At 32.1% G+C, this 11,420-nt stretch overlaps 1 protein-coding gene across 4 annotated transcripts; it reads right to left on the bottom strand.

Moving 5' to 3' along the window:
• Positions 1-547: 547 nt before the first annotated feature.
• On the bottom strand, positions 548-10,954 carry LOC127709353 (sphingomyelin synthase-related protein 1-like). Of its 4 annotated transcripts, none has more exons than XM_052214837.1 (5): positions 10,904-10,954; positions 4,631-5,232; positions 2,732-2,849; positions 1,967-2,117; positions 548-1,494 (listed from the first exon to the last, which is right to left on the bottom strand). In XM_052214837.1, exons 2-5 carry the CDS (start codon positions 5,215-5,217, stop codon positions 1,133-1,135), a joined length of 1,218 nt encoding a protein of 405 aa, XP_052070797.1. In that variant the 5' UTR covers positions 5,218-5,232; positions 10,904-10,954; the 3' UTR covers positions 548-1,132. The 4 variants fall into 4 exon arrangements, with proteins under 4 accessions (XP_052070797.1, XP_052070796.1, XP_052070795.1 ...); XM_052214836.1 differs by lacking the exon at positions 10,904-10,954 and adding an exon at positions 7,114-7,163; XM_052214835.1 differs by lacking the exon at positions 10,904-10,954 and adding an exon at positions 6,355-6,489.
• Between the last annotated feature and the right edge of the window lie 466 nt (positions 10,955-11,420).

Here is an 11,420-nt window from a genome sequence, read left to right as displayed (position 1 = left end):
ATACAAAAACCTGTTTATGCAGAGTTTTCTTTTATGTTTATACGGCTTTGGTCTACTCAGGTTTGTTGACTCGTCTGAAGGCATCACATAAGACGTATATGGAATCAAACGAGGGCAGTCATTGTGCGGCAACTCGTTGTGTAATTCGCATATTGATTTTTTCCACTCCTGAATTTTTTTTACGATTATTTGTACAACTATTGACTGCACAAGAAATGCTTCCATGTTTTTTTTATAATTTTCGGCAGCATCCATAGTAAAATAAATCAGAAAATGAAAGAAATCCAAATGTAAACAGAAAATCGATAATGTTTTGATCAATACACGTGCGTTATTTTTCACGGTTGTAATGGCGGATTGGTCACGTGAGATGTTAATAGATGCGCCCATGTTTTCTAGGTCAATTACAGATAAACCCGTCTTACATTCTACTTTTATGTTTCCTTTTCCAATATGAAAAGAACATTACACTCTAACAAACAAGAGAAATTATCGTTATAAAAATAATTTCAACAAATCATATCATAATAGAAATCGAAAAACGACATAAAAAATAAAATAAAATTTATTCATGTAATAATGCCATAAAATTGTATAACAACGTTAAAATCATAAATAAATAATAAATAAAAACTTTAAAAATAAAGTTATGGAGGATGTTCAATATGACAAAAAAAACATGAATCCGATTCTCATATTAGCGTTATTACAGTACAAATACTGTTCTGTGTAAAAATATAATGTCAATTAAAATCCAAAATCCAAAATACTACCGTTGGCTCAATGTGCTTTCATATTTCGTTTTACTATTTCAGTTCCTGTTTCTGACTTCATCAATGTTATCAGATTTGTATAACTAAGCAACAAACGAAAACACACAAAACACTTGTCACATTCTTTAAAACAATGGCCCTAATATCGACTTTTGCCTTCACCACTTAATTTCAAATCAAACACAAGTGCTTCGCAAATGATACTATCAGAACAACAATATACTAAATACTAGAATCGATTGATAGACAGAAACGATTTAGATGCATTGGTTTTGTGCTGGAGTCAATGTATTTTCAAAATGTAATTGAGAATTCAAAGCGATCAAAATATAACGATGTCATCTCGTTGTTAGAAAATACTAGATCAGCTGTTTATCTCTTGAAAGCAATGAAGATATATAGTTCCTGAGTTTTGCACACCGTTGCATTGCTGATTCCACAATAGTTAATGGCCACTCGTATTCATTTGGAACTATTCCATCACAATTTGATTCGAAAAAATGAAAGACTGGGAACCATTTCTTAAGTCTACTCTGATCTCTTGTCATTAAAGTCTTATTGTTTGCTAGGATGTGGTGATATTGAAATAACCGTGATGTAATATAAAATGCTACTATCACATCTAAGGTATAGTGTCCGTGTCCTGCTAAAATGAAGAAAATACCAAACAACCCCACAATCCACACCAGTGTGTGTAGTAATATCCATCTTTTTGGTGTATCTGAAATTAAAAAAAATAAAATTATGACGTTGTCAACGTACACACATTGGGCTGTGATACTACAAATTTAAGTAAATATTGAAAGACTTTTTGAATATGGTCTTGTTGAAAAATAAATTCCGGGGAAATTGGCTCTACTTCTGACTTTTTATGTGAATCAAAAGGAATAGTTAAATCTTTAAAAAGTAAAACTATAGCTGTAGCAAAAAGCTGTGATCATTTTCAATTACACGGGATACCCGACAGTTAGAATAATCTACAAAGGGGACTCTATATTTTGAATCTGTTTACAACTGGTCATTTAGATACTGAAGATGTCTCCAGTATGGCTGATAATATAAGTGTTTATTTCTTTTTCTTTCTCTTTTCGTGTCGTTGGACTTTTTTTTTAATGTAAATCATAATTTATTGAGTTCCATATGATATTACGAAGAAAATGTGATGTAACGGGACATAAATAAAATTTACTTACATTCATTTATGAGAAGAATGAGAGTTGTTATGGTGACTGTATGTCCACTGAACATGTAATCTCCACAAGTTTTTAATCCGGAGACTTTCATTCCCATTCCGGAATAAATCTCTAGTGCTCTGGAAAATCTTTCCCAGCCGTTTTTAAATACCTAAAAATATAATTTAACATTACATGTGCAGTTATTAAAGATTTTTTTAAAACTTATTACATCTTTTGAATCGTGTTTATTTAAATTCTACATTATGTCTGCTTCATTTTTTCATTTAATTTCATTTGTTGATCATGCGTATCAATAATGTTGAATTAGATCAAACTTAACACAAAGATTTTTTACAAGCAAAGTATTATGATTGTAATTCGTCGGAGTAGACACGTTCAATCTAAATTCAAAGCTGTATACATATATATATATATATGAGAAAAAGATTGTGAGAGGCTAAGTTGACGCTATACAGCGGTGGATTCTGAATGTTTGTTTCCATTTGTTTGTCTATAACAATGCAAAGAGAATACCACAAATCTTATTGTAAAAATACCCATTCTTTATACCATTCGAAATCTTGTCAAAAGCTTTTTGAGTGTTTCATAATTTAATTTGGCCTCGTTTCGAGTACTTATCTGTAATACTGGGCGTTCGGCCTCTAACTATAATCAATCGACAATGCGGTGCATATTCTCTGTGACTAAAATTAATTATGTATGGACATAGTTGACTTTATATATATTGGATATAACATTCGTTTAAAAATTGTGACAACATACCAGTTTTTCACAGTTAAAATGTTCTTGAGGCATAGGTAATGAGGTGACGACAACACATATACTGCGAAATAAAAATATGGAGGCGGCAATGACAAACATTCTTCTGAGTATTATAAACCTGAAAATATACAAATTGTTTTATAAGTTATTATCAAATTATATATTATGACTACATACCCTAAGTATTATGGATTACATTAAATCTCCAAGCATGCAAGGATTACCTAGCAGCTTAGGGTTAGTACTCCTATTATTAGGTTTTGGAGATCAGTCTGACTTTCTTCTGACAATGCATGTTTGAAGATCGCGTGTCAAATCCTAATACAAAAATTAACTTTTACTTTAATATAGACCTGAACATTTCAATAACGTGACTTTTAAATATCTAGAGAGAAAGCAGGTTAACACATAACAAAAAAACAGCTTTGATACTTATTTTAAATGGTATTGTTTCGTCTTCTTCGTACTTGCTTAAAGAGACTTAAATGAAATCCATTACCTTTACCATAATTACTATTCGAGGGACGGTTTATGTACAGCTACACGAAATGAGCATTTAGTCTTAGATGCATGATTTTTTTTATTAGTTGTTATTGGCTTTGAACTAGCTGTCAGTAACTGCGAGTACTCTCAGATCTGTACTTAAGTGTCTTTTTGTTGTTGGGATGTATAAGTACCCTGCCACGTCCACTCCGTGTTTTTGTAAGATGTATTTCTATTTGTATCCATCAGATGAGTTAAGCCTTTTTCAACTGATTTCTATAGTTTGTTCTTATGTTGTACTGTTACACCACTGTCCCAGGTTAGGGGAGGGTTGTGCGCCTGCTAACATATTTAACCCCACCACATTCTGTATGTGCCTGTCCCAAGTTAGGAGCCTGTAATTCAGTGGTTGTCGTTTGTTGCTGTGTTACTTGTTTGTTTTTCGTTTATTATTTTGTACACAAATTAGGCCGTTGGTTTTCTCGTTTGAATTGTTTTACATTTGTCATTTCGGGGCCTTTTATAGCTGACTATGCGGCTTTGCTCATTGTTGAAGGACGCACGGTACCCTCTAGTTGTTAATTTCTGTGTCATTAATTTTGGTCTCTTGTTGAGAGTTGTCTCATTGGCAATCATACCACATCTTCTTTTTTATATTTGAATTGTTTTATGTTTGATATTTCGGGGCCTTTAAGGATGTTCGCTCCTCTTGTTTTTGAATTTTTGCCAGATTTTTGGAATCTACTGGTTTTATCCATGTAGTGCCATTAAAATGTTTGCCCACAAACCCTTACTTTTCTTTTCATATTTTATAACATATAGTTTAAAAAGCCATATTTGAAAATCTTATAAAATCCTTGTTATTTTTTTCATAGTTTTTGAAAGAAAAAAGGGGCTGATGTTAATTTTATGAAAATCTAGAGAGAATCGATTCCTGCCAAATTTTCAAAGGCTTATATATCTTGTTGGACGCCGTACGATGACATCTAGTTGCCAACCTTCTACGCCATTTGGTCTCTGGTTGAGAGTTGTCTCACTGGTAATCATACCATATCTTCTTAATTTTATTTTATACTTTGGTTTCCTTGTTGGTGATATAAATCCGAACGGAGCATAAACTGTCTTTCTATATATGTTCTTTAATTTTCTGCTTAAAAATGAAAAGATATTCTCTGCAAAAAGTTAAATCACAAAATTTCTGAACTCCGAGGAAAATTAAAAACGGAAAGTCCCTAATCAAATGGCAAAATCAAAAGCACAAACACATCAAACGAATGGACAACAACTGTCATATTCCTGACTTGGTACAGGCATTTTCTTATGTAGAAAATGGTGGATTAAACCTGGTTTTAAAGCGCTAAACCTCTCACAAAGTACTGTGTTTTTCTTGCTTTGTTCATCTGAATATATACGTACCTATATTTGTGAAACACTAATATTATAAAATACGTAATAAATCCAGCTAAAATAACCCCCTCTGTCACTTTATATGCCCACGGTACATAAGATATGCTATCTAACATAACGTCAGGTAATGGGCGATATTTCTTTTTGTCAGGCATGCGCTCTTGTGCAACTATGATGGCAAAACTAGTCACAAAATGTACAAAAAATGTATAGACAATGCTGACACCCGTCTTCCATATTTCTTGGTTAATTTTCCGTTTTGGTCTATAGTTATGTTTTTCGTCGTCAGAGGAATCTAGAATATCTATCATGTAGGAACTTTCTGAAGAAGATGAGGATTGACAGTCATTATGATAATTTTGATCTTGTAACCGTGAATTCTGTCTGATCTGAAGGTCTTGGATTGCAAACAATAGTCTTTTGACATCGCCTAATGCTGATATTTGAAGTTGAAATAAATCCTTTTCTGTCAATGTTAGAAGAACACGACCGTCGATTCTGTTCTCATCACATAGTAGTTTCTGGTATTCTTGAAACCCGTTCTCACATAAAAATTGTTTCACTCTATCACAGTTCCATAATAAAGGATCCGACATTTTTTCTTACGAAATCTGAAATCAAATGACAAAATAAATACAATGATAAGATTTTTATTATACCCATGACATGCTCGTATCAAGAATTTGAATCAAATAAATTTACATTAATGAAAATTTCATGTCAAAACAGAATCTGTATATCAAATCATAATTTGATAACATATATCATACAATTGATGTCATTAATTTGTCATTCACACGAGAAATGATTATCACCAATGTTATTATTCTTTACAAATATTTGAATTCTGCCTTTCCAATTTTGAAAACAACATTTGAACTAGAACCGCTTAGCGATGAATATATGATAAATATATATTTAATAAAATCTGCGTCTTTCGAAAACGATCAACCGTTGACCGGTATAATGTAACCCGTTATTATACTGGTCATGTTCGTTGTATTCCTCAAGTTGTATTACACTCCCGTGAGTTATATTAAAAACTTTTTTTCTAAACTATTCAGTCAAAAAAATTTCTGCCGAATTTGGGACAAATTTCCTCCAGGGTTTTTATCTGGAACGAAAAGATTTATACCGGTATATTGTTTCCAATTTTGAACTATAATACAAATATGCGACACCAAATCTTACCCTTACCACTTGTATTAAAGTTGAAAAAAAAAAGAAAAAGAAAATACTGCCTTTTAATAAAAGAATGATAATAATATAGCGATTACATTACCTGTTTGCACATTTACACTTCTGGTCGATTATATCAACGTTCTCACTATTAAACCTAAGTTTAATGATAATTAGTCATTATTATTTAAAAGTCCGTTCTGAAATGTGACCTACGTGTAACAGTATAAGGTGCAATACTATAGCAACAAAACAAATAATCGCAAGGAGAAATCGCTATCGCTAATAAAGGAAACGCTGAAATCGTTTCTTACTATTGGATTTTTAAGTGATGGATCAATCTAAAAAAATAATTACTGATTTAAGAAGTTATCGTTTTTTTTTCCGTTATAAAAATTTTGTATGACAATATTTTCATAACAGTTGAACATTCAAAAAGAGAATCCTAACTCGTTCAACGTATCAAGCGTTCATTATTTATCAAATATTTATTACAGTTGTATTTGACATAAAAAGGAGAAGACGGAGAGCAAAAAGAATATAATATATATTACCGAATTCAGAAGTTCTCGTCAAGCGTGTGATCAAGTAATGACTTATTTTACATTGTGCTTGACTGTTATGGCTACACAATATTTGTTTTCTATTGACCATAATTAAAGAAGGTTAGAATATGGGTTGATATAATGTATTCAAGTTTACGTCACGTTTTAATTCAAACTTTCCCAGATAATGTCGAGGTACATAAAAATAGAATAACCACAAACATCGATCACAAACATTTAAATTTCATTCATTAAAATCTGCATTTCAAATGACGATTAATGCAATTTACAGAAAAATAATTCCTGAACAGAAAATAAAACGTCCATTAAATGATTTAAAAGTGGAAAATGCTGTTGGGATATTTCATGTCCATTTTACTTGAAATGATCGGATTAAAAACCGGTGTCAACATGTGTTTATTAATTCCGACTAAAACGGACTGTAACTTGTCACTGACGCGACTCGAATTACAATGACAACGCACTTCATAATACAGTGTATATATTTTTCAAAGGTTAGTCAACAAATACAAGAAAGTCCTTGTAATTTAAATTTTTTTTTAATATTATTTTTTTTATTTTTTGATATATAAAAAAATCTAATAGCGTAAATCAGGAAGGCAATTAAGTATATTAAATACAAAATTATCGCAAATTCAAGTTTATTTATATTTATTTTTATCTTGATGAAATTAAATAAAAATACATTTCTGATATATTTGTATTTTCTAATCGAAATAAAACAATAATGAAATTCAGTAAACTTACGTTTGAACTTTCTAATATCATAGAGTAAAACTACTATCAACTTACTTGCAAAAGAATTAAATACCAGGACACTACTGTTATTCACAGATTACAATTGACTGTAATTAGGTTGAGTTTTTAATTGGATTTCATGTCATGTCCTGTTTTATAAGGTTTTTTAATCAGGTTCAAGACAATACATACTTAATCTCATTAAATTTGACATTTCTTATTCAAGAAACAAAAAATACAAGATTTTGAATCATAAAATATAAATGTGATAGTCACTCACAATCTGCCAACTGAGTCTTTGAGGTGGCAGGGTTAACAGAGCGAAGACAGAGTCCACCGTCTCTGTGACTCAAGCGACATTGATGACGAGTACCACTACATTATGATTTGTAAATGCCTTGATTTAGAAAGAAGGACCTTTTTACCACAGTACTGTGGGTCCATCCCTTTTATCTATAAATCTGATCAACTATATTTAACGCAACAAATTTTAATTATTGAAAAAAACATTCAAAGTTATAAATGTACAAGGAAGAAGAAGAATGTGAAAGTCAGTCCTCTAAGTCATTGTTTTGCCGTTCACACATGCATGTAATAATTGTACCTTATAGTTATGTCTGTGACTAAGAATTGTACTTTTATGAAACATAGTCACTATCACTATATAAGGAAATCTTTAAAAAAAAAAATGAAAAAGTATTAATAAATGGTATTTTTATGCAATATGTCAATTTCTAAAAGGTACAAACAAAAAGAAAGATGACGTATCTGTTCAATACAAAGTTCTACCATCGAGAACTGCTTGTGTTTATGGCACCTCAATGTAAAAACTTTAAATTAGCTGGTCGAATTCTTAGCATGGGAAACATGAATTCTACGCAAAACCGTTAGGGCTTTATCAAATCCACACGCAAATATCTTCAACGTCCATTTCGAACTTGAAATCTTAAAACAAATCATGTTTGGAAGTGACAGCTATTATGTATTAGATACAATACAAAGGTAACAAAGAAACAGGCCGGTAACAACCGTTGCCGGATAGTTTTTCTGCACGAGTAGTCAGGTCAAGGTCCGAGGCGATAGCCGAGGACCTTGACCTGACTACAAGTGCAGAAAAACTATACGGCAGGTTGTTTCCGGCCTGTTTTTTTGTTACTTTTGTTTTGTATCTGACTTGTACGACGTTTCAAGAAAGTAATAATACATTTTGCAAGACTAAACATTTGAGAAACTGAGATAGCCATAAAGCAGTAAATGTAAGTTATAGTATAAATGTAACAGCCACTATGTTCCGTCAGTTACTTTGTTCCGGCGGATCTTTTCAACTAGTTATTTCGTTCCGATGGAACTTTCCAACTAGTTGTTTTATTCCGAGTGCAGTCGAAAAGTTCCGGAAAAAGGAACTTATCAACTAGCCACAAAGAACCTCTTTGGCAAATAAGTCAAAACCGGAACTAACAAACTAGCCCAAAAGTTCCAACGGAACTTATCAACCAGTCACAAAGTTCCATTTGGAGAATTGATGCAAAGAACCACATGAGGAGGGGGGTATTCTTCCCTCTCTTGAGGGTACTATGAATACTAAATTTGCATGATAATGCAACTTATTCCGTTTTATGTGAGCTATGAAATACAACTTAAATTTTGCATATTTGTCCCCAAAGTAACCCCTTTCAGTGCGTTGGGTATTCTTGTAAATTAATGATTTGCTCTTATATATACTGATACTCATTCTTCCCCCTCTTTCTACAAAAAGGACGAAATATGGTATATTCAGTATCTTGGTTTCCCTTTTAAAGGTTCAAATATAATATGTTGCGCTTTTACTTTGCATCAATTCTCCAAATGGAACTTTCTGCCTGGTTGATAAGTTCCGTTGGAACTCTTGGGCTAGTTTGTTAGTTCCGGTTTTGACTAATTTGGCAAAAAGGAACTTTCTAACAAGTTGATATGTTCCGTTGGAACTTTTCAACTAGTCACTTTGTTCCGGTGGAACTTTTAAACCAGAGGAAGAACAAAGTAACTAGTTAATAAGTTCCTCCGGAACTTTTCGGCTAGTTAGTTCTTTCCGCCCGGAACTTTCCAACGTAGGAACAAAAGAGCATTTACAATTACACACTTTTTTTTTTCATTTCGCTTCAACCGAGAGTTTTTTTCAAGAAAAAAATCAGGAATCTAATAATTTGATAAAAAAGAACCATATCAAGTAAAAGATGAATGTTGTACACATTTAAGACTTTATAAAATGCAACTTCGTAAAAAAGTAATATATTAAAGAAATATTTTAGTGGTAAGTAAGCTAACGTTTGATTTTTATGGATGAAACGGAAAGCGGGGAGGGGGGGCCTAATTTAATTTAAAATAAACAGGCTGTGATCTTTATTTTGATGAAAAAATGCAGAATGTGCCATTCCATCCCTCCATTCCCCCTTTAAAAAAATCGTAAAAATCGCACGTTTGTTGCCAAATACATGAATTCAATATTCAGTGGTGGGGGTCCCAGGGGTTGTAACACCCCTTTTTTGAACGATCAATACATTTAAATGGGGACATATAGTTGGACCCCCTCCCCTGTTTTGTCCTGGATTGAGAACCCCCTTTTTTTAAAATGGCTGGATCCGCTCTGATATATATGTATATATAAATTCAATAACAATATAAATGTATCAAAAAAATGAATTTCCTACTTCATTAGTAAATGAAATGTTATGAAAAAATGGATTTTGTCTTAATATTATATATATTCAGGCATATACTTTGATTTTTTTTTTAAATTCATGCTCGTCTCTAGATCTGCAAGTGTTGATCGGGATTAAACACGTGTTACTATATGGTCCAATCGCAGCTTACCGTCCAAAATTGATGACATAAGTTGAATGATTTTCTTCTAGATTTGCTGCTTATTTGGACGTGTATTACACGAACACTTTTTTTTTATAGGATCAATCGTGCATTGGTGAGTTGATAGGGATTTTATCTTTTGATAAGATTTGATTTTTATTTACTTATTTCCTGTCTTTTTTTATTGAAATATGAACGTCGGTATCATCATTTCTTTACTTTCAGCATTGTCCAAAATACTATTCATGTCCATATATCGAAGAAAACATTTATTGACCGATTATTTCGCTTCATAAATGGGGCGGTTCTTTTCTGAGTATATTAACTTTTTACTTTTCAACGCCATCACCCAAATATTTTTGTTTAAATTAGCACTATACGGTATCAGGAATCATGCAGAACATTAATTTGTCATCTGCTTGACCATAGTAAATTTTTTCTCATAAAATTTGGGATCAAAATATCTTTTTTTAGGAGAAAACCATACCCCCCCCCCCCCTTTTTGAAGTTAAATGTCTAATCCCTTAGTGTACTGATATGAATAGTATTTTACTGAAAATGTTTGAAAAAAGATATTGATGCTAACGTAAATATTTTGTTTAATAAAAAGACAGGAAATATGTCGGTGAACCAAAAAGTTCAAATCTAATTGAAAGTTAAAGTGCCCATGAACTCACTGATCATGCACGAGTGAATCTATTCATAAAAAGTGTCCGTGTAACAACTAAAAAGAGTCCGTGTATCATCTAAAAAGAGTCCGTGTAACACCCGTTAATGTACTGTTTTTCTATAGCTCTGCGGGGGGCAAAGTCGTACAACTTAGGTTTGTTCCTAGACTTTTAAGATTAATATTTATTAGTGTCATCTTTTAAGTAATATTCTTCATTCTTAATCAGTAAAATCACAAATACCTCACTTTTAAAATCCGTTCAAAACATCTGATAAACATATAACTCACCAATTGCATCTAAAATTTCTCAACTTCAAATACGTGTTGCAGGTTAAACATAAACAACATACTTCTCTACGAAATGTATAAACCAAGGGACCGAAATACCGTCAGACTAAATCTTTTATCCGGTAACACAACTCAAGTTAAAACAGTTAATGGATTTAGCCGAGGATTATACCAGTCAATGGACAAAACGTGAAAACGATTACACATATAGTGATTTTTTTATGAATGGAACCGTTGATACTATTCAGAATTAAAAAAAAAACTTAATGGATCTTTGACCACTCATGTCACATCTTGTTTGACCTCCCTGACAAATATGTAATTGTCACTGTAAAAAGAAATTCCAAACAAAAGTGGTTTCAGGTTAAAGATTATGGGGTCTTTTATAAAGCAGGCATTAGAACTGAGGACGTGGGACACTTAGTTTATTTACATTATATTAGTTAAGTGCTTAGACTTATGTCCACTCAGCCACACCAGCTATATAATACACCATACACACAGGAACACTATTTAA

This window comes from Mytilus californianus, unplaced genomic scaffold, assembly GCF_021869535.1.
Source record: "Mytilus californianus isolate M0D057914Y unplaced genomic scaffold, xbMytCali1.0.p SCAF_7, whole genome shotgun sequence".
Lineage (NCBI taxonomy): Eukaryota > Metazoa > Mollusca > Bivalvia > Mytilida > Mytilidae > Mytilus > Mytilus californianus.
The sequence above is the reverse complement of the archived record's forward strand: the minus strand, read 5'-3'. Positions and strand labels throughout refer to the sequence as shown.